This window comes from Enhydra lutris, unplaced genomic scaffold (genome assembly GCF_002288905.1).
Source record: "Enhydra lutris kenyoni isolate GAN:26980312 unplaced genomic scaffold, ASM228890v2 scaffoldscaffold24, whole genome shotgun sequence".
NCBI lineage: Eukaryota > Metazoa > Chordata > Mammalia > Carnivora > Mustelidae > Enhydra > Enhydra lutris.
In genome coordinates, this window is record NW_019154108.1 from 13737110 (window position 1) to 13762764 (window position 25655).

At 39.2% G+C, this 25655-nt stretch overlaps 1 protein-coding gene across 4 annotated transcripts in view; it reads left to right on the forward strand.

Annotated features, from left to right (window-relative positions):
* The first annotated feature begins 1710 nt into the window (after positions 1–1710).
* The window catches only part of LOC111150798 (ribosomal protein S6 kinase C1), a 178508-nt gene continuing 154563 nt past the window's right edge, over positions 1711–25655 (forward strand). For 2 of the 4 annotated variants that reach the window (XM_022508403.1, XM_022508405.1), the window contains exons 1-3: positions 1711–1827; positions 14161–14196; positions 20323–20443. In XM_022508403.1, the coding sequence (XP_022364111.1) occupies positions 1723–1827; positions 14161–14196; positions 20323–20443 (262 nt within the window). In that variant the 5' untranslated portion in view covers positions 1711–1722. The remainder of the gene's footprint in view (positions 1828–14160; positions 14197–20322; positions 20444–25655) is intronic. The other 2 variants (XM_022508406.1, XM_022508404.1) reach the window with 2 other exon arrangements.

Genomic DNA, 25655 nt, shown 5'->3' on the forward strand with positions numbered 1-25655 from the left:
TAAATGTGTGAATACTGATGTAGATTATTTATTTATCTTTAAAAAACATTTCTTATTTATTTATTTGAAAGAGAGAGCATAAGCAGGGGATGGGGCGAAGGGAGAGGGACAAGCAGACTCCCCGCTGAGTACAGAACCTGATGCAGGGCTTGATCCCAGAACCCTGAGATCATGACCTGAGCTGAGGTTAAATGCTTAACCAATTGAGTCATCCAAGTGCCTCTGAGGCAGATTATTTTAAAAACAACTTAGACAATCTTGACAATGAGGGGAAGGAGAAAGAAAGGAGGAGGAAAAAAGGCAAATGTGATGATGTCCTTTACCCTTATCTCAGCCTAGTAATTCCTATTTCTCTTTCAAGATTCAACCATAGTTTCCCCTCTATGAGAAAACCCTCCATTCTGAATATAATGTAGCCTACAGCACTCCATAAATTCATTTGTCATGGTACTTACAACAATATGTTTTAATTATGTTTTTTCCTACTAGATAGGACTTGATGGCAGGGACTCTGTAAGTCCAGTGCTTAATTAGCATAATGTCTGGCACAAAGTATGTGAATTCAGGTTTAATAAATGAGTGATCGATAGATTGAGGCATATGCAGGTTGGGAAGAAGGAGTCAGTGGTGAGGAAGAGATTAAAGGTACTGAAAGCAGAGTTTAGATGTCACTGATGGAACAATGCCTTTAGGTCTGCAAAAGGGGATGGGTTTCAGCACACAGGCAGAGTGATTAGTCTTAAAAAGTGAGGAAAGGATATGTTCACATCTCTTAACAGAATAGAAATGTGAGATTAAAGTGTTTGTACTAAAGGCTCCTTCCTCCTTCCCTTCCAAGAAAGGCGGGAAAAACACTAAGAGGAACTGAGAACTGAGGAGATTAGCAAAGACTTGGAACGAATGTTAAGAGGAATGAGAAAATCCTGATCAAGAAAGGTAAAGGCATTGCCAAACACTGGATAAAAACCAACTGAACGGGAAACTCTCTCTTCATAGTAGCTTTCAGAGATCGTGTGTTTTTTTTTTTCTTTTTCCCCCAGTTAGACGCAATTTCCAGCTTTTAGAATCCGAGGGGATGAATTTTAAAATTGATACAGGGTTGAGGGCTGTTGTGGAGGTTGAAAGACAAGTGCGCAGGTGGACGGATTTGTTTTAGAAAGAAGGAAAGGTTATGTCTGTCGCAGTTCAGATGGTGTTGTGGGTATTTAAAATGATAGGCCGTGAGCGAAGAAGGAAAGAAGATGCTAGGCTGGGCAATCCCTCCATCCCTTTAGGGCTCCATCTAAGTTTGGGGGCGGGGCGGGGCGGGGCGGGGCGGGGCGGGGGTGTGGAGCGCCAAGGTCTCACCTGTGTGTCCGGCTCTAACAGCGCTCATAACATCTAGAAGGTGTCGAAGCTAACGCACAGAGACTTAGCGGAGAAGTCTCAGCTTCCGCAGTGACGACAGAGGCGGTGCGACCACTTGATCCTTGTCCCCTTGCCAGGCGCAAGCCGGGCTCGGGGGTCAGCTTTTAGAGTGGAGTCTTCCCTCCCGCAGGGCGCCGGAAGCGGCCTGACCCGGAAGCTTCTCTGCCGACCCGGAAGCAGAGCCGCGCGGCAACCGGCCGCCGTGGAGCCACCGCCCCCTCTCCGCTTTGCCGCTGTTTGGGGAGCCCGGACCGCGGTGGCGCCGGGTTGCCCTGATGGTCCCCGGCCAGCGGCGGCGGCAGAGGCGGCGGGAGGATGACCTCTACCCGGGAGCGAGGTGCCGACCTGGCCCGTTTCTACACTGTCACCGAGCCTCAGCGACATCCAAGGGGCTACACGGTGTATAAGGTCACAGCCCGGGTGAGTGCCAGTGTCGGACGGGCGTAGAACCCTGATTTGGGGCATGAGGGACTAGAGTATGGACCTTGGTTTGGGGGTACCTGACCCTGGGTCAGAGCCTTGGGTGGGAGTGGGTGCGCCCAGTGCCTGGACTTGCGTCGGCGGTGGGGACTTTTGGAAGACTTGGGTAGGGACTGAGAGTATTGGATGCTCGAGACTCTGCTGTAGAAGGTTGCGTAGTGCCTTCTTTCCAGGGTGGGGCAGGCGTTGATGGTTTTAAATGGATGACTCAGACTCTGGCCCAATAGTACTTTCTTTCTGAGGCTGAAATCAGCAGAAGTGGTTTTGCTTGCTTCCCCGGGATAGGGTAGATTGGAAAACTAATTTATGTATTATTTGATTTATGTAATAAAAGATATTTCTTCCCTTGACCTTTCATACAGTGTCAGATTTGCAGTGAGGCAGACAGACTCTTGAGAAGGATGTCACTGTTAGGGTCACCAGCCTAGGCCCTCTGTGTCTGGCTGTGTCATTTTGCCCGAGATTTTCATGATTGGCAGTGGTAAGAGACATAGGAGAAATTCTACTGGGAGTGTATTGTGTGAGTTGTTTTGGAGGACCTTTTTAAAAGGTACGAGGCTCCTTTACATCAACTAACCAATTTTTAGTACCTACTTTGTTCATGTTTTATTGCTTTTGCCTTGAGTTTTAAAGAGAATTTGCATCTCCCTTCTTGGAAAAGAATAACAAAAATAAGTCTGAATGTTTGTAACGTATGTATGTATATATGAGTATGTGTGTATATTAGGCATGTTGTACATATTGTCCAACGGAATCCTACTTTTATTTTATTTTATTTATTTATTTTAAGATTTTTACTTATTTATTTGACAGAGATCACAAGCAGGGAGAGAGGGAGGCGGGGGCGGGGGGTGGGAAGCAGGCTCCCTGCGGAGCAGAGAGCCTGATGTGGGGCTCAATCCCAGGACCCTGAGATCATGACCTGAGCTGAAGGCAGAGGATTAACCCACTGAGCCACCCAGGCGCCCCCAGAATCCCAGTTTTAATGATGAAGAAACTGAGGTTCAAGGAAGTTTCATAACTTGACCCAACTTTACATCATAAGGCAGGTGCACATGTGGGATTTGAGACCAGTACTGCATAACTCCAAGTTATATAAAAAGTTAAGAATTAACTTTATCATTGTCATTAGTTGTTAAAAAAGAGATGCAGATAGTAGTAATAGTGCAACGTACATTTGGAGGATGGTATATTCCTGTGTGTTGGAGAGCTCAGGAAGTAGGATTTGAGAAGAACCTTAAAAGTTAGATAAACAGAGTTTGGGGCATGAAAGTGGTACATGGTTTATGGAAATGGCCCACAGTTCAGACAAATGTGAGAAGATGGGAGGAGCAAATTTATTTAAAGATAAGACCAAGCCTGGTTCTCTCAGAGGGTTGTACTGAGAATTGAGTGAAATTTGTTACTCCTCCCGCTATGCAAATAAGGTTATTACATAGGTGGGCGTGTTAGTTTCAGATTAAGAAAATTTTTCAGATTAAAATTAAGGCACCCTTATTATACCACTCTTGAAACCTTTCTACTTATTGGGCCCTTCAAAATCTAGACTTAGTTTCCTACATTCTTTATGGAATTAGAACAGTTTTCAACATACATAGTGTTCCCTTCACAGCACCGTATTTATTCCTTATGATAACACCACAATTATACTGTATTTTTTTTAAAGATTTTGTTTATTTATTTGAGATAGAGACAGTGAGAGCATGAGCGAGGAGAAGGTCAGAGAGAGAAGCAGACTCCCCATGGAGCTGGGAGTCTGAGGTGGGACTCGATCCTGGGACTCTGGGATCATGACCTGAGCCGAAGGCAGTCGTCCAACCAACTGAGCCACCCAGGCGTCCCCACAATTATACTGTATTAATCTGTTTACATGTTTTTGTCTCTTAGTAGATTTATAGTAGGGCTCTATCATTGGTACTTATTTCCTTTTATATCACCTATGGCAATGTATGGCGCACAGCGTTGAAAAAAATATTGTTGAATGTTTTCCTCCCCACTCTAGGCAGCATTCCCAATAAATGTTTAGTTCCAGGCACTAAGTACTATGAGGAATACAAGGCTGAAGAAAGCATGTACCTTTCATTCAAGGATGTTCACAGTAGAAGAGAGTTAACTGGGCTTAAAGAAGTGTAGTAAAAGGGATGCCTGGGTGGCTCAGTTGGTTAGGTGATTGCCTTCGAATCAGGTCATGATCCTGGAGTCTGGAGATCGAATCCCCCATTGGGCTCCCGGCTCCACGGAGAGACTGCTTCTCCCTCTGACCTCCCCTCTCGTGCTCTCTGTCTCTTTCTCTCTCTCTCTCTCTCAAATAAATAAATAAAATCTTAAAAAAAAAAAGCGAGGTACAAGATGGAAAATGTCAAATGTTGTGAGAGACTACAGGAAAGAGCTATGGGATTTCAGAAGAACGAGAGATAGCTCTGGCTCATGGGATCAGGGATTAGATGGCCAAGCCAGACAAGTGGGATGAAAAGGGCATCGTAGGTAGAAGGGTGAATGGGAAGAATAGAGCCCATAAAGGCCTGAAGGTGTGCATGTGTGTGGATCTTGATTGAATAGGAAACAGAGTATGATTTTTATTTTATTTTATTATTATTTTTTATATTTTATTTGACAGACAGAGATCACAAGTAGGCAGAGAGGCAGGCAGAGAGAGACGGGGAAGCAGGCTCCCTGCTGAGGGGCTGATGCGGGGCTGGATCCCAGGACCCTGGGATCATGACCTGAGCCGAAGGCAGAGGCTTTAACCCACTGAGCCACCCAGGTGCCTCAACACTAAATATGATTATTAATTGTAGTCTTACTTCATGGAAGGAAAGGTTAACCTAATTTATGTCTCAAATATCTTTTCTTAAGCTGTGAACTAATTTTTATGACAACAGTTATGACCATGTAAATTACAATATGAAGTAGCACGTTGCCTTAGAAGTAACCAAATCTGTAAAATATGCATGCTACATACTGCTGTGGTTATTTGAACTGGGAAATTGCTTACGTTGTCTTTTTTCTCCTTGTAAATGGCTGCTTCCTCATTTTTTTGTTTTTGTTACAGAGTTTGTTTTTTCAATTTTAAGGGTGAGGGTCCACATGGAGATATACTATTAAAAAATAACTATAATTGACATTATAAAACAAGTGAAATATTTTTTGAAACTTGAGGAGAAAAACATCTTTCCTCAGGAGAATTAACCAAGTAAGTAGTGCTCCCTTGAGAGAACTTCATGAGGTAAAGATTAGGGATGTCTTCTTAATGTTTCTTACTAGTGATTACTTCTAGTCATAAGGAATAGTCCCTATGTTCTTGGACCTTACAGCATTCTTTATGCAGAAGTAGAAGTAGAATCATGGGAAATACCACTGTTAAATTTTAGGTAGCATAAGAGCCCTCATCTTTTAAAACCTTTGCATTTCTCTGGAACCTAGCAGGCTTGGATTACCTTATGGCTGGTTTCAGGCTTGCTAACAGATTTCTTAGTTAATTCTGTGTTGTTTCTGAATTTTTTTTATCTGGAGTAAGTATTTCTGTTAAGAATTAGAAAATTCTTTTATAGATGTCCTTTGATTCTTTAAAGAAGACACAGACATAAAAGAGCCATTAGTGATGTTTCTGGTTGTTTCATCGTGCTGCATTTACAAAACTCTTCCTGTAATACAGATTTCTCAACAGCATTAAGTGAATGGTAATTCTTGGCCTGTATTCTTTCCATGAGTTTGGAAAGAAAAAGATACGCTTTAATTTTTAAATGGCAGTGTTGCCTTATGACTACATTTTGTTTATATTGAGGCATACTTTATGTACAGCTAAGCTCGTCAATTTCAGTGAGCATTTTGATGAGTTGTGACAAATGTGTATAGTTGTGTAACCACTGCCATAGTCCTCACTGCAGAAGTTCCCTTATGCTCCTTTGCATTCAGTTCCCTCTTCTACTCTATGCCTAGGCAACCACTGATCAGTTTTCTGTCACTATAGATTAGGTTGTATTTTCTAGAATTTGATATAAAAGGAATCATACAGTATGCATTTTGTTTTTTTTTGGTCTGGTTTCTTATCTCAGCATGATTACTTGAGATTCATCTATGTTGTATGTTTTTATTCTCTTTTATTGTTGATCAGTATTTCATTGTATGGTTATACTAGAGTTAATCCATTCTGTTGATGAGCATTTGGATTTTTTCTGATTTTGGCTCTTATGAATACAGTTATCATGAACATTTGTATAGAAGTCTTTGTATAGACATTTGCTTTCATTTTTCTTGATGACACACAACCTTGTTTACTGTAGCTTTATACTAACATCTGGAAATTAGGTTCTCTTTCTCCAAATTGTTTTGACTGTTCTAGATTGTTTGCATTTTTGTATAAAGTTTAGAATCAGTTTGACAGATTTTGAAGACATGCCTACCCATATTTTGATTGGCGTTGTGTTGCGAATACAGATCAGCTTCTACAGAAGAAGATGTCTTAGCAACATTGATATCTTAGCAATTTTGAATCTTCTGATCCATGAACATGGATCTTCCATATTTTAGCTCTTTAAGCAGTGTTTTCTAATTTTCAGTGTGCAAGTCTTGTGCATACTTAAAGCAATTTGGGTGTTTTTTCAAGCTGTGAGAATACGTAAGTCCACTTTTTTTTATAAAACATTTTCATTCACTTATTTGAGAGAGAGAGAGTGACTACAAGCAAGGGGAATGGCAGAGGGAGAGGAGAAGCAGACTCCCTGCTGATCAGGGAGCCTGATGCAGGACTTGATCCCAGAGCCCTGGGATCATGACCTGAGCTGAAGGCAGATGCTTAACCAACTGAGCCATCCAGGCGTCCCTGGAATGCTTGTCTCTGCGTTGGTATCAGTACTCATCTGAAGTGTCAGCTCCTGCCCTGTGTTTCCCAGGAAGCCTTTCTTAGGTGTGGAACTCCATGTGTATTATATATTCCTCTGTTAAAGCCTTTATCATAATGTACTTGTTTGCTTCCTTCTTTGAGGGCAGACTGCCTTTTTAACTTTGTATTCATGGTGCCTAGCACAGAGCTGGAGGATAGCAGGGATTTGAGAGAAGGCTGGAAAGAGGCAACATTTTTCTTTTTAAGTGTTCCTTTTTAAATCAGTATGTGACTTGTTATATATTTCTGTGGATTTTTACACAATAGACTCAAATATCTACCATCATCATCAGGAAACAACAATTCCATCATCCCCAAACACTCCCTCATGCTGTCCTGTTACACACTCTCCTCCCCGCCTCTTAGCCCCTTGATGACCACTGATCCGCTCTCTACCACTCTTTTTCTGTCTTTCTGAGAATGTTGTATGAATAGAATCATCCAGTGTTTAACCTTTTGAGATCATCTTTTCCCATTTTTTATTGGATTGTTTTCTGTTGAGTTTTGGGATTTTATATTTGTTCTGGATGTAAGTTTTTTGGTCAGATATGTGATTGTATCTGTTTTCTCCTAGTGTGTAGCATATCTTTTCATTATTTTAACTGTCTTTCACAAAGCAAAAAGTTTCAATTTTGGTGAAGTCTCTTTTTTCTTATATGAAGTGTGCTTTTAGTGTTATATCTAAAAATTCTTTACTAACCCCAGGTCACAGAACTTCCCCCCAGTGTTTCATTTGAGAAGCTTTAGTGTTTTGCATATAACATTTAGCTCTGTGATCCATTTTGAGTTTATTTTTGTATAAGGTGTGAGGTTTAGGTAGACATGCAGGGATGTTTAATTGCAATAAAACACTTTATTTAAGAGGCTAGCCTTTTTTTTATTTAATTGTTTTTGCATCTCTGTCAAAAATCAATCAGTGGTATGTGTGTGGATCTGTTTCTGGATTCTGTGTTTTGTTTCATACCACACTGTCTTGAACAAGAGTGATGAAAGTGAACATCTTTGCCTTGTTCTGATCTTAGGAGGAAAGCATGCAGTCTTTTTCTCTTCAGTATGATATTCACGGGGCGCCTGGGTGGCTCAGTGGGTTAAAGCCTCTGCCTTTGGCTCGGGTCATGATCACAGGATCCTGGGATCAAGCCCCCACATCGGGCTCTCTGCTCAGCAGGGATCCTGCTGTATGCGAAAAATGTTAGTAAGTAGGCTTTTTTTTTTTTTTTAAGATCTTATTTATTTATTTATTTATTTAGAGAGGATGTGAACAGGGGTAGGGGTGGCAGGCGAGGGAGAAAGAGAATCTCAAGCGGACTCTGCACTGAGAGTGGAGCCCTAGGTGGGGCTCCATGTTATTATCCTGAAGACATGACCAGAGCTGAAATCAAAGATTTGGATGCTTAATCGAATGAGCCACCCAGGTGCCCCTAGTAAGCAGGTTTTTAAAAATTCAAGCCAATTCTGTTTTCATTTTGTGTGTTGACAGCTTACATTTTCAGATAGTAAGATTTTGTGTTAAACTGCAAACTTTTAACAGTAATGATTTTGATTTTCCTTGAAATTAGATTGGAAAACAGTTTACCTTAGAGTAGTGCCATTACAGTTGGTAAATTTGAAGTGAGAAGAACAACTTAACATTTACTGAATATCCAAAGGTAGCTTGCTGTTATAGTTTCTTTATTCTCTCTTTAGATTTTGGGATTTTAGTGATATAGAAAGCAATCATTCCTTTCAACATACTACTTTTATAAAAACTTGTTAGAAAGTGGAATGTCAAAATTTTTCCCATTGATATATCTGTCTTATGTGGAAATTCTTTCGTTCCAGAGAGCTAAACAGTGTTGTAAAATATCTAATTATGGTGTGTGCAGGTGCTGTCTCTTGGGTCTAGACTACCTGGCTGGCGGGTGATTCACCAACCCAAATGTTCTTGCCAACCAGTGACACCTGCAGCTCTGCAGGGAAAAGAGGGAGAGGAACTGAGATGCAGGTGATGGGGTAGGAGGGAGGTTGAGTTTGCTAGGAGGACACATGCCTACGCGAACTGGGCACTTTGAGGTACCTATTATTCTTGTCAGAGGGTGTGTGTGTGTGTATGTGTGTGCGCGTGCGTGTGTGTGTGTTTGCATGAAATGCAGTTTAAAGATGTAAATATGTTTGTATGAAAGTGTAGATTTTATGAAAGTCAAATGTGTGAAAGTCAGAATTGTGTGCATCACCACAATGGGAAATGTTCACTGGTTTTCCAGGAGTTATCTTTCAGTCTTCTGAAGAAGACAGTTGTTTTGTGTGAATCTGAGTTAAGAGGGTGATTTCAAATCATAATTATGATGGTAATTAGATAAATGAGTATTTTAGACTTGATTTTTTTTTTTTAATTTTGTTTATTTATTTGTCAGACAGAGATCACAAGTAGGCAGAGAGACAGGCAGAGAGAGAGGAGGAAGCAGGCTCCCGGCCAAGCAGAAAGCCCGACGCGGGGCTCGATCCCAGGACCCTGGGATCATGACCTGAGCCGAAGGCAGAGGCTTTAACCCACTGAGCCTCCCAGGTGCCCCTTAGACTTGATTTTTAAGGAAAGTTGGTAATACTAAGATAAAACTGAAAATGATCTACAGGACCTAATGACTGTTATGATCTGTTGATTATCATTATTATTTTTTTTTAAAGATCTTTATTTATTTATTTGACAGAGATCACAAGTAGGCAGAGAGGCAGGCAGAGAGAGAAGGGGAAGCAGGCTCCCTGCTGTGCAGAGAGCCAGATACAGGGCTCGATCCCAGAACCCTGAGATCATGACCTTAGCCAAAGGCAGAGGCCTATCCTACTGAGCCACCCAGGCGCCCCCTGATCTGTTGATTATTATGGGCCTGAGCTAGTCCAAGCCCTAACTTCAGGTCTTTTTTTTTTTTTTCCCTAAGATTTTATTTATTTATTTTTCAGAGAGGGAGAGAAAGCAAGCACAAGCGGGAGAGCTGCAGGGTGAGGGAGAAGCAGATCTCTGCTGAGCAAGGAGCCTGATGCGGGACTCTGTCCCAGGACCCTGGGATCCAGACCTGGGCCAAAGGCAGACACTTAACTGACTGAGCCACCCAGGTGTACCCTTCAGGTCTTTGTTTTAAAGATGGGAAAGAGGACTCATTTTAAGGTTGCTTTCTCTTTGGTTTATTACTGAACTGGCAAAAAAGCAGTTCATGGCTAGTACCAGAGCCTGTAATCAGACCTCTTTCTTCTTAGCTTCTTCTCCTCTGCCAAAGCACTTCTTCAGCTGCTATTTTTGGTCAATTTAAATTTCTCTGTAAAAGACAAAATGGGTGGGCACCTGGGTGGCTCAGTGGGTTAAGCCGCTGCCTTAGGCTCAGGTCATGATCCCAGGGTCCTGGGATCAAGTCCCACATAGGGCTCTCTGCTCAGCAGGGAGCCTGCTTCTTCACCTCTCTCTCTCTGCCTGCCTCTCTTCTTACTTGTGATCTTTGTCTGACAAATAAATAAATAAAATCTTAAAAAAATTATAAAAAAAAAAAAGACAAAATGGGTTTACCTAACAGGCAACAGGAATATTACTTGCATACTTGGAATTTTAATCTTTAGAAGGGCTGATTTAGTTGTGTCCTGGAAGGGGTATTTTGTTTTATTTATTTTTTAAACATTTTATTTATTTATTTGAGAGAGAGGGAGAGAGAGAGAGAGGAAAATGTCAGAGGGAGAAGCAGACTCCCCATGGAGCTGGGAGCCTGATGCAGGGCTCGATCCTGGGACTCCAGGATCATGACCCCAGCCGAAGGCAGTTGCTTAACCAACTGAGCCATTCAGGCGCCCGGTAGTACTTTGTTTTAAATCATGGAGTTCTGAGATCTAGTCTCGCCTGTAACTGAATGATATGAGTACTATTCGTATGTGACTATATGCTCTTGGGCTTGGTTATCTCATCCTACCAGGCAGGATTGTTGTGGTAATTAAATGAAGTAGAGGACTTAATTTCTTTGCACAGTAAGAGATAGTGACCTTCACTGTAAGCCCTTATTTGTTTTAAGTAAATTTCAGAATTTGCTGTTGGCATTAACAGGGGCAGATGGACTATAAACATTGCAGCAGCATTACCCAGCTGTATTCCAAATTTAGTGGGTGTTGCACTAGATAAATAAAGTAATAGTAGATAACATATGATAAAAATAAAAAGTTGACTGGATAGATATTACATATTTTCCTTTTGAAGATATGCTATGCATGATAATGTATTAAAGACTTTGAGAAATTCTGCTCTAAAAAATATCTCTACTGAATTGATCATTAAGCCCTTCCTTTGAGAGCACTGATTTTAAAGAATATTGATATTCCGTACTGCATGGTTTGTGAAGCACTGCTTTAGGGTAATAATTTTGAAGATGACCTGGTGATCCAATTCTTCATAACAAGAGGCTGTACTTTACATGTGTAGGTGATAGGTAATGCTTATAAGTGGAAATTTATGAAATTTAAACAAAAGAAAGCACTGCTTTAAGTTCCATTTTTCCCCTGGCATTTATTGGATGAATTTTATGACAAAATACTGAAATTCACCCCAAAAAAATGTTACTAAATGCTAGTTAGCAACCTATATCAGAGGGAATTTAGTTTAGTTTTTTTTTTTTTTTTTTAGAGTTGATGTTACTTGTTGAAATAATTGCTAATAAAGCTTTATGAGTTATCAAAATCTGGGTCTGTGGGCTCAATTTGTTCATTTTCATTATGATCCTATTCTTTCTTCAGATTTCTGATTGATATTCTTATTTTTCACCAATCTATATTCCTGCTGAAGAGAATTACATAGTTAGAAAGAGTTGGACATTTGGGCTCAATGTGTGTTATCCTAACTAACCCTTTTGTGTTTTTGATTTCCATCTCAGGGGACACATTCTTAACCCATTAAATAAGATTATATAATTGGGAATACTGAATCTCTTATAGAGGGGTGCCCAGTGATTGAACTTGCTAATGTATTTGCTAAGTGATTATATTTTTATAATATAGTGATGTAGAAATCCGATCCAGTGTATTCTCTGTTACAGTTTAGTATCTAGAATTGGAGTAGGCACACCTGTTTCTTGAATGAGTAAGTCAAAGAATAAATAAAACCTGAGGGTGGCAGGGTTTGTGCAAGTAAGTGAACTTAATTATTTCTGAAAATATTACAGATAATTTGAGGGATACAGTACAGTATATTGGAAAGAGTACTGGGCCAGGAGTCAGAAATCCAAGTTCTAGGGGTGCCTGGGGGGCTCAGTGGGTTAAACCCTCTACCTTCGGCTCAGGTCATGATCTCAGGGTCCTGGGATCGAGCCCCACATCGGACTCTCTGCACAGCGGGGAGCCTGCTTCCCCCTTTCTCTCTGCCTGCCTCTCTGCCTACTTGTGATCTCTCTCTCTCTGTCAAATAAATAAATAAAAATCTTAAAAAAAAAAAAAAGAAATCCAAGTTCTAATTACAAATCTAAAGGGGAAGAGTTATGTGACCTTATGCAAGTCTCTGGCTCTTGTTTCCTCATTGGTAAAAGGGAGACTTATAATAACCACTCTTGCCTAGCTCATAGGTTGTTGAGGGGATAAAATGAATCATTAATAAAATGCTTTGTAAATATAAATGTACAAAGTCAGGCTTTTTTTCTCTTCCATGCCTAGCACAGTACCTTGAACAGTATTAGCACCAGTATAGACTTTCTTTCTTAATCCTGAAAAGGAGACTAAGAAACAGAGTCTAGGACTGATTCTTGGAATGCTCACAGATTGTTGGGGGATAGAAGAAGGAAGAGGAACCTGCAGAAGAGAAGCAAAAGAACCAAGTAGGAAAGAGGAGAGTCAGGAAAGTGTAGTCCTATACTTTCCAGGCATGGTTTTCACTAAGATTTGCTTATGCTCTTGGGGAAAGGGATAGTTAATACTTGGCAAGTAGGTTTTGATTTAATTTTCTGAACTCCACCTGAGTAAAATCCTCTGTCCCTTTACATGAGAAGTATTTGAGGGTGAAGAGAAGTTCTTGGAAACTTAAAGACCTTTGCTTAGGTAGTTTAAGAATACTTAAACTTTGGTTTTCTGTATTTTCTATACTGTGAATAATTTATTATCATGAAAACATTAAAAGTCTTAAATCACTCAGCTGGTTTTTTTTTTTTTTTTTCAAGATTTTATTTATTTATTTGACAGAGAGGGACACAACGAGAGAGGGAACACAAGCAGAGGAGTGGGCGAGGGAGAAGCAGGCTTCCCACAGAGCAGGGATCCCGATGCAGGGTTCAGTCCTAGGACCCTGGGATCAGGACCTGGGCCGAAGGCAGCCGCTTAACAACTGAGCCACCCAGGTGCCCCTTTCTTTTTTTTTCTTTTCTTTTCTTTTTTTTTTTTTTTTTAAGATTTTATTTATTTATTTGAGAGAGACAGTGAGAGAGAGCATGAGAGGGGAGAAGGTCAGCGGTAGAAGCAGACTCCCCATGGAGCTGGGAGCCCGATGCAGGACTCGATCCTGGGACTCCGGGATCATGACCTGAGCTGAAGGCAGTACTCAACCAACTGAGCCACCCAGGTGCCCTGGGCGCCCCTTTCTTGATGGGTTCCGGGATGACAGTGTGGTCTGGACAGTGAGCATCCAGTGTCAGGGAAAGGTCTAGTATGAAGTGCTTCCTGACGCATTACTTAGCACATCGATGTTCTTGGAGATACTAAAATAAGTTTGGGAAATAAAGCCCTCCTTCTCCACTTTGCATTTCTTCCTCACCTCAACCGCTACCCCCTTACACGAATCACTAGACTGTGAGGTCCATGAAGGTGCGATTGGAGGGGCTTTGTCCTACTCACCATTGTAGCGGCGGCACATAGAACTCCGGGAGCCATTGAGCCTGTAAATGACAAATCATAATCAAATCGGTTATTTCTGGGGCGCCTGGGTGGCTCGGTTGGTTGTTGGTGTGTCTGAGCATTGTGGCTGCCTTTTCTAAATTGGAATTTTTATTGAGTGAATTGCAGATTTATGTACAGTTGTAAGAAATAATATGGAATCATCCCTTGCATACTTCGGGTATGGCTGCTTTTTTTCTTCTACCTTATATGTAGCCTGGGAAGGGGGTAGACAAGCTTGTTAGAATTGTGACAGGTAAGAGGGAAGCCAGAGCGTTCTCTTAGGAATGGAATGCACGAACTTTAGTTCGTGGGCTCTTTTTTTAGCTGCCTTTTCCTTAATTTTTTAGCATGTGTTTCAGTTGGTGAAGTTATTATATAGCTGAACTCTTTGTAAGTGATATAATACAGTATTTATTTTCCTTTAAACAAATTCATTTCTCAGTCAGATACTGTTGAAATTAATTATACAAATGTGGAATCTTAAATTTTGGTAATGATAAGATATTTCTGTGTATGTTTTGTTTTAGGTTGTTTCACGAAGAAATCCAGAGGATGTCCAGGAGGTAACACACTTATACATATGAAAATTTTATTTTATATATTTGACAAAAATTTAATTAAATGCTTTGTTGAGGAAACAGAATTGTTGGTATGTCTGTCTTCATATTTATGTGTTTGCCTGGAGATTATCTTTAGCTCACAAAACAGCAGCTGAAGTTGCTTTTTCAGATCTATCAAGTACCGGTTAAGCTTAATAGGTGTTAAGTTATACAAGGAAGGATTTAAGGAATTATAGTGCTATTTAATAATGTGATAGTGTTTCTGATAACTAACATTCGTAGGATTTTAGTATTAACAGCTCTTATCTATTTCAAAATCATGGTAACTTTAATAAAAAGGAAAGGGCATTTGGTAACTAATATTAATTTTAAAGATTATAATAAATTATGGGGCCCTGTATACCTTCACTTTTATATTGAGTTGACATGTTGACACCTTGGAAAACTGCTTTGGGTATAGATATTGGTTATAGTGTTTCTTTTTTAAATTTGTAGTTGTTTTGCTACAACTCTTTCTCTCTAAAATGATACCAGCTTGTGTGTTTTTGCTTGAAACTATGGAATTCTTTATTTGTCATTACTTTGTGTTTGTTATATACCTTTAGGAATCCTTATCCAGTAAGGATAGCTACAATGATAGCTTGCTTGTTTTAATGGTTTTTGATTTACTTTCATTCTGGTCCCTGTTCATTTACACTGTGTTAGAAGGACATATGTTGGGGATTTTTTTTTCTTACTAAAGTGTTTAAAAAAGACATTGTAAATTGGCAGTCTTAATTCTGCAACAGTTTTTTTCCCCCCATTTGAATTTTAATGTCTTTAGATGGAGTATATATTTTCTAACAAGCCCCACTACTCCTTACTTAAAAACCTGACTTGATTTGTACATTTAAATGGATTGTTTGGTACTGGTTGGTTTGAGTGTATGGCATCAGGTTTAGACAATATTTGAACTTTTATACATTAGCATTTCTTGCTATACTTGATCCAATATTTGTTTTGAGCTCAATAAAACACAATTTTAAAAGATTTCATATTATTTTTCTTAGGGGTTTTAAGATATCTCACTTTCCCCTCTCAATAACCGGGAAGATGATATTGTAATACAGTTATTTGGGAAGAAAAAGATATATGTATTTCTATATCTGTATCCTTCCAAAATGGAAATGAAAGTAATTTGCACCATTGTATTAAGTACTCTCTCTACTTAAGTGTCAGTTGGCTAGTGTGGACTTTCTTTAGAGTTCTTCTAATTATGTTGAATTAATAGTCAGTACAGGCTGTTCTGCTTTTGAAATTTTACAACTCTTAAAATGAAAGATGGGTTGTGTTTCCTTTGAATACATTGTCTGATTGCTATGCTGTAGTCTGTAGCTTGATGTTCCCATTTTCCAGGGAGAATCCTGAACCAACTTATCCATGAACATACTCTCTGCCATTTCCTTAATCCTTTTTTGGGGAAAACTCTTTTATAATAACAACTGTTGGTGAGCCATTCATCAGAAAACTCTTGTAAGTGTCCTTTAGTTAGATGATTGCATGGTTCTTTGTTAGAAATGGTATAAAAATTTTTAAAAATGTCTTCTGTCTTGCCAGCTTCTTGAAATATAAAATAACCTTGAAATTGTAACACTCTGGCTTCTCATGTATTTCAAATGTTGGAATTCTCATTTAGGATAGAAATTTGCTACCTAGAGTTTGTTTCCATTTCCTTTCCTTTCACTTTCTCTCCTATTAAGGGACTCATGTAGGTACTGCTTTAGAATTTAGTCAGGCTTCCCAAGAACTATTGAGGATTAGAAGATGTCCTGTTAATCCAACTAAATATAGGGCTAATAATATGCTATCCTTATAAAACTGGAGATGTATTGTTGGTTTTCTTTTAGAGATGTGTTCACACACCTTGGCACATCCTGCCAGGTAGCGTGTTTTCTTTCTAAGAGTGCTGAACTATTCACATGGAGGAAATAATTTAAAATTATCCAGGATAGATTTCTTTTACAAAATTTTACCCTTCAAAAATTCCCTCTAAATTTTTATTTATTAAGAGCAGCATGGGGTGGGGCACCTGGTTGGCTCATTCGGTTAAGCATCTGACTTCGGCTCAGGTCATGATCTCAGGGTCCTGGGATCATGCCCCATATAGGGCTCCCTGCTCAGTGGAGAGCCTGCTTCTCCCTCTTCCTCTGCTGCTCCCCCTGCTTGTGCTGTCTCTCTCTCTGTCAAGTAAATAAATAAAATCTTAAAAAAAAAAAAAAAAGAACAGCATGGGAAACTTTGAGGGGGACAGCAACCGTTAATGTGGCCTCTGGTTCAGTAGTTTCTCTAAAGCATGAACACCTGCAGAAGGTTAAAGAAAGAACTAGAAATATTGTGCCCTTCCTCTCGTACCTTTTTCAAAACGTAACCTATACCTCTGTTTCTCTATAGGTAGTAGATTTCACTGGTGAAATTTGGGAGAAGAAGAACTGAAATAGAACTTTCTATGTATCACGTCAGAAATCTGTTAAGTCATTTCATAAATGAAATAGTTTGATAAAAACCATTTGAGAACATTTAAAATGTGTCAAGGGAAAGAAAAGGCTCTTGGAAAGGGGAGAAAGAAAATCTGAAAGCAAATATGGTAGTGATGCTGGTTGCAAGAAAAGATGATCCAGCAACTTTAAAATACTGTGTGAGAGGACAAACTGAGTGGTTTAGTTTATAGGATCTACAGGTTTTTGCTATCATTAAGTGAAATTATCTGAAAGGTAAACATTTATTTTGTGTAAAAATTATTTAAGGGAATGTATTTAATGAAAGTTAAGCTTTTACTAAATTCATAGTATATATATGACAGTCACTGAATTAATATTTAATTGAGGAATTTTATGCAAAGTAACTTAAATGAGTTTAAGAAATTTTTGTAGGAGTTGGTTCATAGAACAGTAGTTGTTACACCGTTTTTTTTCCTAGTAGGAAGGAATTACTAGAGAAAATAATTTTTGCATGCATTTTTTGGGACTTTGTGTAGTCCATTTATAAACATCAATACTGCTAATGTAATGGAAATGTGCTTTTGCTCACTTTTCCATTTTGAAGATTTCTAGAAATGTCCATGGTTAAAAGGGGTATGAAGAAAAGGAGGCAGTAGATGGTGACATTTTGTGATGTGTTGGTTTTCTGCATTTCTTGAGGGTTTATATTTGCTCTTGGTTATTTTGGTTCTATAGTTCCAGTGTTGAGAAGGAGGATGTGAGTGAATAAATTAGGCATGATGAAAAGGAGTCTCACCTTGGAGGCTCTAATTCTTACTCTGAAAGACTGTATGCTAGTTTATAGACCATGTTGTTATTAATGTGATTAAGTTATTAAGTTTTGCCCCTTAACTCTGCCTTTACTTAAAAATGACCCTAACTAGAATAGAAATTTTATCTGCAGATTTGTTTCTACGGACTAGTCTTTTGCATAGCTCTTGTTTCTAGTTTATAATGGCTTTAAGGATGGCATTTATGTAAGGTTACTTTTGCAAGCTCATCGCCCATTTCTTCCTTAAGCCTTTGGCAGCATGGTACCACCACAATTTGATCTATTTTAAAAATATAAAAATAGCACTGTTTTTTTCCCCTGTGACAGAATTATTTTCATGCATCAAAATTAGAAATTACAGAGAAGCAAAAAATATGAAAATTAAAATCACTTGTAATCTCACTGTCCTGAGACCATTTACTTTTTAGGTATTGGTTTGGCTGTCTTAGTTATTGGTTGGTTCCTCTTGTTCTTTTACTGGAACTGTTGGTTCTTTACTATTACCTTTTGCCTCATTCACTTAAATTTTATTTTATTTTATTTTTTTCACTTACATTTTAAAATAAAATCTTTTCTTCCATCCAAGTGGTCTGTCTCATGGCACAACCAAGCTTTTTAAACACCTACTTTGCACTTGGTTTCCTCTTCCTTACTTCTGGCTGATTTCTTAATGTTAGGGTTCCCCATTATTTTGTCCTTAGACTCCTCATCTTGTTATAAATGCTGAGAAAAGCCTTCCTGAGTGATTGCCACCTTTCTGCTGGTAGTTACCAAATGAATACATCTTCTTAGTTCGCTCTCTTGAACCCCAAACCTGTGCCAAATATGTCTAAAATTGAACTTTGTTCTTACCTTAAAAGTTCCCGGTCTCCTTTTCTCCGCCTTAGAGAATGGCACCACTATTTATCCAGTTGCAAAAGCCCAAATTCTAGTGATTATATTTGGCATCTCACTCTCCTTTTAAAAACTTCATCCCCAGTCCCTTCTCTCTCTTTATTTTTGTTGATCTGATCACTACTTGCCTTCAGTAGACTTACTTAAGATAACACCTTCCGTAGGTGCTCCTTTCTTAACACTCTTGGGCTTCCCTTGTCCACATTTGTCACACCGTCTTGTGACACAGTTACTGTGCTGGCTTGTCCTGCCCACTTAGACTGGGTCTGTGTTTCTCGTTTCTTCATCCTCTGTGCTAACACAGAGCCTGGCAGAGAGTAGGGACATGAAAATACTTGTTTTGGTGACTATTTTTGTTGTTGAGTGAATGAATAAAAGGAAGCCTTGGAAGGAGGCAGTTTAAATTAACTCATAAACATAAACATAATTCATAAACATCTGACTTGTTTTCTAGGATTACAACTATAGTAAAAACAAGAAGCTCGTCATGGTAGAATTTTTGGTAGTATATGATAAAGTTTAGTGAAGAATTTCCTATATCCAGAGAATAAATTTTTTGACACGAGTCTCTTAAATCTCACTTGATTACCTGCTTGGCCTAAGATTTGCTTATTATTAGCATTATGTTCTGTTGTGTTTGTTAGAAGTGTGAGATAATTAGGTTTTTTGTTTTTGTTTTTTTTAAGAAGCAAAGACCCTAATATACTAGGTAATGGAATTTAAAACTCAGTTATATCCTATTTAGTGGAGACTGAATCAGTGAAAATCAATATCAAAGTCATATGTCAAATCTGTTTTCTTTTCCTAATTTAATCTGAATAAGGTTAAACAGTAATTCAGATTAATGGAGGTAAACTTTTATGTGATATGTAATCTAGATGACTGATTTTCTGTTTTGAAATATACTAGTTTTAATGGTATTCTGTTCAGGATTCATCTTGCCTTCGGAAATCCTTATTACTACTTTAAACTGAGGTTTGTGAAATAAGATTTATGAAATGTAAAAGTTAAGATTAATTACTTGCTACACAGCCATGTCTTCTTCATTGTTATTTAGTTTATCCTTTTAGGCTGTGTAGGTACTTTATGTTTAAAAATTGTTTAGGGGCACCTGGGTAGCTCAGCAGATTAAGCATCCCACTCCTGATTTTGGCCCAGGTCGTGATCTCAGGATTGTGAGATCAGATCCTGTGTTGGGCTCTGTGCTCAGCATGGTTTGCCTGACATTCTCTCTCTTCCTCTTCCCGCAACTCCCGACCCACATGTGTGATCTCTCTTTCTCATTAAATAAATAAATCTTTTCCAAAAATTGTCTATATTAGGGGTGTCTTGATGGCTTAGTCAGTTAAGCCTCAGACTCTTTTGATTTCAGGTTGGGTCATGGTCTCAGGGTTGTGAGATTAAGCTCTGCTTTGGGCTCTGTGCTGAGCGTGGAGCTTGCTTGAGATTCTCTTTCTTTCTCTCTCTCTCCCTCTGTGTGCCCCCCACCCCTGGGCTTGTGCGTGCACTCTTTCTTTTTCTCTCAAAAAAAAAAAAAAAAAGTTGTCTATTTTGTGTTTATAAACATGCTATTTTTGAGAGAGTATATGTATTTTGACATCTAGCTCATTTCCTGGCCAATAGTAATTGATTTTTGAAGAGGTTAAGTGACATTTTAGGTGGTATAGACCCTCTTTGTACCAGGTTGAATATTTTTCCAAGGAAACGCTACTTGTGTAAAATGAAATTTAAAAATCAAAGCAGAAAAGCTAGAGAAAGAGTTGCTGCTCTATAAATCAAATACTATTATTTAATCTCAGCCAGTTAACCAGATTGGTTAGAACATATATTTGTTTGCCTTTGCATGACAATTTTGGGCACTTTCCTGAAAAGACTTTTTGTTGTTCAGATATCTGAGCCTACATAGTTTCCCTGTGAGAGACACATTTGATTTTTCTTTTTCTTTAGATAATCGTATGGAAGAGATACAGTGACTTTAAGAAACTACACAAAGAACTATGGCAAATTCACAAAAACTTATTCCGACATTCAGAATTGTTTCCTCCATTTGCCAAAGGAATAGTGTTTGGTAAGTGATTATTTTGAAATTGTGATTTTAAACAGTGATGATTGGCTAATTGTGTGTATATAGTGAACCCTGAAATACTGTATGATGATGTCAGAAACCCTTATTAAGATGGCTCAGGTCAGGCAGCAAGCCCTAGAAGTTGTTTCTTCATGTTCCTGGTGTAGGCTCGTTAGCGCTGCATGCATTTACTCTTCCCTCCTGTGAAACAACTGCACACCAACTTCAATGCCAGCCAGTCAAGCAAATTAAAAAACCCCCAAAACCATGTAGGAGCACAGAAAGAGATAATATTGAGTTATTCTTGTAGTTCTGAAATTTGGAGATTTTTAAAAGCTTATACTTGGTGTATTTTTTTAAAAAAAGATTTTGTTTATTTATTTGATGGAGAGAGAGATCACAAGTAGGCAGAGAGAGAGGGGGAAGCAGGATCCCTGCTGAGCAGAGAGCCTCATGGCGGGGCTCGATGCCAGGACCCTGAGATCATGACCTGAGCCGAAGGCAGAGGCTTAACCCACTGAGCCACCCAGGCGCCCCTTGTGCATTTTTTCTGATACCTTTCTTATAACATAAAGTGCTTATGATTTGAGGCACCCAGCCAGGCCAGATACAGATATTTTGGGGTGGCGGCTCTGGCTATGTTATGACTGCTGGCTTCACATGGCTTCACAAAATTTAACAGCAGACTGAGGCACGGAGCTTCCTAGTACCCTGCTGCTGTTGCTCTGTACCTCCAGTGGTGTTTGGGGGTTCGTGGCCCTTTAGCAGACTGTGTTGCCAGTTCCTGTCTGCAGCTCCCTGCCTCCCACTCTTGGCGTGCTGGCACCGCGGCAGAGAGCTTCCTGCTTGTCAGCCCCGGCCTGCAGGTTCTCGTCCGTCAGCTTCGGCCCCTCCTACTATAGAACAGCTTTCGCTGGGGTAACCGCGCTCGCTTCTCGTTTTCCGTTTGCTGGAGCCACAGTATCTCCAGTGAGATGTAAACTGCAGTCTGGGAGGGAGGTGCCTCTTCCAACTATTGCCTCTGTTTCTCTCCCTCGGCCATAGGGTATTTTTTAGAGGTCTCTGTTCTCGCCTCTGAGCAGTTAGTCCTATGCAAACAGTTAACAGTTCTTCATGCGTGGCTTCCGTTTTCTGGCTGGACCCTGGCTGCCACAGGGACCACTATCTGGGCTGCAGGTAGGCTCATTACAAGTTATTTCTGACATTCTTTCAGCAGCTAGTGTTAGGAAACACGATGCATTTCTGTACATTGCGTACATTATACGTTCTTCTATCCGCATACACATCTGCATACATACATCAGTATGTGATGTATCCTTTTATATACACTACACACTACAGAGACGTATTTTAGAATTGTTTGTAATAGCTTTTGGCAAACAAATTTTTGTATGTTCAGTTCTCTTCCTGCCCCCTCCACCCTCTAAGATTTTGGGTTTCTGGTCTTGATTAGAAATATTCCCCAGTTCCTCCATTTGCTTGTAAAATGATTTTTGGAGCTTAAACAATTCTTTTTAATATCCATGTGGGAAAAAAATATCCACGTGGAATTTATATTTGAATGAGATGTTAGATGATACTTCATTTTGTGTCTTTCAGATGGATAGACATCTGTTCTGAGGTATTTATTAAATAATAAATGTTTTTCCCAGTGAAATTGATACCATCTTCATTATGCATTAACTTTTTATGCATTGCCACTAATTTAAAGTTTTTCTTTTATGGTATTTATTTATTCTTATAGTAATACCTATTTCTGTGCCATGTTGATTTTTGTAAAATGGCTTTATAGAGTATGTTCTGATACTAGCTATATTTCTCATTGACTCTGGGGAAATTCCTGCCTTTTAGGATAGGCCTGGAATTCTTGGGGCTTTTACATTGATAATTCTAAGAAATGATACCAGTTATCCATTTAGTGCCTCTTAGTTTCACGTTTCTTCTTTCATTTTCTGTTACGCATTAATGGGTTGGACTCTTTAAATATTTTTCCTTTACAGTGAGTATGCTATTCAGAGTAGAGGCTGATGGATAGGCACTGGAGGAGGGTAAGGGGCTTCTCTCCCACCTTCCAGTGTGCTATGGATTTTGTTTTTCTTTTTGGTTCTACTACACTTTTGCCAGAGGCCTCTGCCTCAGCTACACACATAAATGTAGTCCACTGACAGGTTTACATCCCCTGCTAGTTTGGTAGCCTCTTGACTGTGTGCACCAAGGCACCCCAGACCTCGTGGAGAGTGTGGGCTTCTCGCTCTCTGACTCCCTGAAGGTTGTTTCCTGTGCTCTGGGGACACTGTAGATACCAGACCTCGTTGCTCTACAGGTGAGCAGGCTCCTGATGCCCTCTTTGCTTCTGCATACCTCTCTGCCAGCCTTGGCCTGCCTTTACCCCAGAAAGTTGTGTACCCCAGTCCTGTGTTACCTTGCTTGTGAGTGGGCTCCCAGCACTGGGATTCTCTCTTGTTGCTCGCTTGCAAGTCTTGTCCTATGTGAACTCTCGAGGGGTCTTTCTTGCTCTCCTGGCAACTGTGGACCAGCTCTGGCCTAGGGAACCCCGCTAACTTCTCCCCATTCAGTGGCTACAAACAGTTCTCCATAAAGATCCCAATCCCAACTTTTGGGGAGGGGTTCCCCCGTCTAGATTGTTCCTTCCTTTGGTACTTTCTTTTACCCTGGGGGTATTCTTTAGAATTAATAAGTTAACAGTTGTTTAATAGTCTTTATATTGAGCTTTCCTTGTTCAAATTACTATGTGGATTTAGTCTGTGGACTGAACCCTACTGATGTTCTCTTTGATTGAGGAAGATTTTTGGATGATTTGAAATTATCCATCCTCCACTGGCTTGTAGTTTATGTGGAACAGTGATTTCTTCAGGCTGTACTCCGTGAGCTTTATACCTTTCTTAGGATATTTGGCATGTTTCACAATGCCTTGAGATCTGGGGACAAGAAATAGATACATAATAGTATAGTAATATCAGTGGCATATATGACAGAATGAAGTGGCCATCAAAAGCTTGTTGCTATAATTCTTTAATTTTAACAAATACTTAATATTAACAATTTATGATATATAATGATGTCTTGAAATATACACAATGTCAAGAGGTTTCTTTGGTTCATAATTACAAAGGAAAGTATTTGTATTTCCTTAGGTGAGAAGCAGTTGAGGGATGTGGACAATAGGTCAGTAGCAATAGAACCATTAGTTTTGAAGATACCATCACTTCATTTTGTTCCCCTAAGGAACATTAAGGGATCCACAAACTCTTGTAAATCTTCACCTCCTTTGGCCTTTGAACTCAGACATTCCATCTTAGTCACATTTCTGGTGCCTTCTGTTCATTGTTATGGTTCTTTACTTTTTTCTTTGATACTTTTTCTGATTAAAGTTGTACTTGTTTTTTGCCATTGAACTACATACCTTTTCTGATCATGATTCTGCTGCTATTAATAGAGTCGTCTTTGGTTAATACCAGCCCAGCCGTAATTATGTGGAAATTTTATAGGCATGCTTAATTCAAGAAACATTTTAAAAATAGGTACTGTGGGTATGATGATTCCACCTCTGTCTTCTGAGAAACTTAGCTGAAGTGAGCATCATGATCTAGACGTTCTGAAAGGGAAGTGCTTTAAGGATGTGACATCCTTACTGTCAAGTTTTTAAGTTTTGTGGCATTCTACTTTTTTTTTTTTAAGATTTTTTTAAAAAATTGAAGTATAGTTGACATATAATATGATAGGAGTTTCAGGCATACAACATAGTGATTAAACATTTACGTAGATTATGAAATCAATGCAATGAAGCTAGTTACCATCTGTCACCATACAAAGTTATTACAATATTATTGACTGTATTCTCTATGTTATACTTCACATCCCTGTGACTTACTTATTTTATAACTGGAAATTTGTACCTCTTTATCCCCTTCACCCCAACCTCCCTCCCCTCTGGCAACCACCATTTTGATCTCTGTATTTATGAATCTGTTTCTGTTTTGTCTGTTCATTTGTTTTGTGTTTTAGATTCCATATATAAGTGAAATTGTACTGTGTTTGTCTTTCTTTGACTTATTTCACTTACCATAATACTCTCTAGGTCCATCCGTGTTGTCACAAATGACCAGTTTTTATTCTTTTTTATGGCTGAATGATATACCATTGTGTGTGTGTATGTGTATATGTATATATACCATGTCTTCTTTATCAATTCATCTATTGATAGACACTTAGGTGGCTTCCATATCTTGGCTATTGTAAATAATATTGAAATAAACATAGGGATGCATATATCTTTTTGAATTAGTTGTTTCATTTTCTTCAGATTAATACCTAGAAGTGGAATTTCTGGATCTTATGGTAGTTCTGTTTTTGATGTTTTGGAGAACCCGCATTCTCTTTTCCACAGTCACTGCACCAGTTTACATTTGCACCAGAAGTTGCAGGAGGATTCCCTTTTCTCAAGTCCTCACCAACACTTGGTATTTCTTATCTTTTTGAGCCTACCCATTTTGACAGGTGCGGGGTGATATCTCATTGTGGTTTTGGTTTGCAATTCCCTGATAGTTATGTTGAGCATCTTTTCATATGTGTGTTGACCATCTGTATGTCTTCCTTGGAAATACGCTTATTCAGATTCTCTACCCATGTTTTGATTGGATTGTTTTTTTTTTGGTATTGAGTTGTATGATTTCTTTATCTCTTTGGGATATTAATCCCAGTGACATTCTATTTTATTTTATTTTATTTATTTATTTATTAAAGATTTTACTTATTTATTTGTCAGAGAGAGAGAGGGCGTGCACAAACAGGCAGAGGCAGAGAGAGAAGCAGGCTCCCTGCCAATCAAGGAGCCCGATGTGGGACTGGATCCTAGGACCCTGGGATCATGACCTGAGGCACAGGCAGTGGCTTAACCCACTGAGCCACCCAGGCATCCTGACATTCTATTTTAATTATGAAGATGCAGGAGCACCTGGGTGGCTCAGTGGGTTAAGCCGCTGCCTTTGGCTCAGGTCATGATCCCAGGTCCTGGGTTCAAGCCCCGCATCGGGCTTTCTGCTCAGCGGGGAGCCTGCTTCCTCCTCTCTCTCTGCCTGCCTCTCTGCCTGCTTGTGATTTCTCTCTGTCAAATAAATAAATAAAAAATCTTTAAAAAAAATTATGAAGATGCAAATAATTAAAATTCACCAATCTGAGGAGCTGTTTTTTTTTT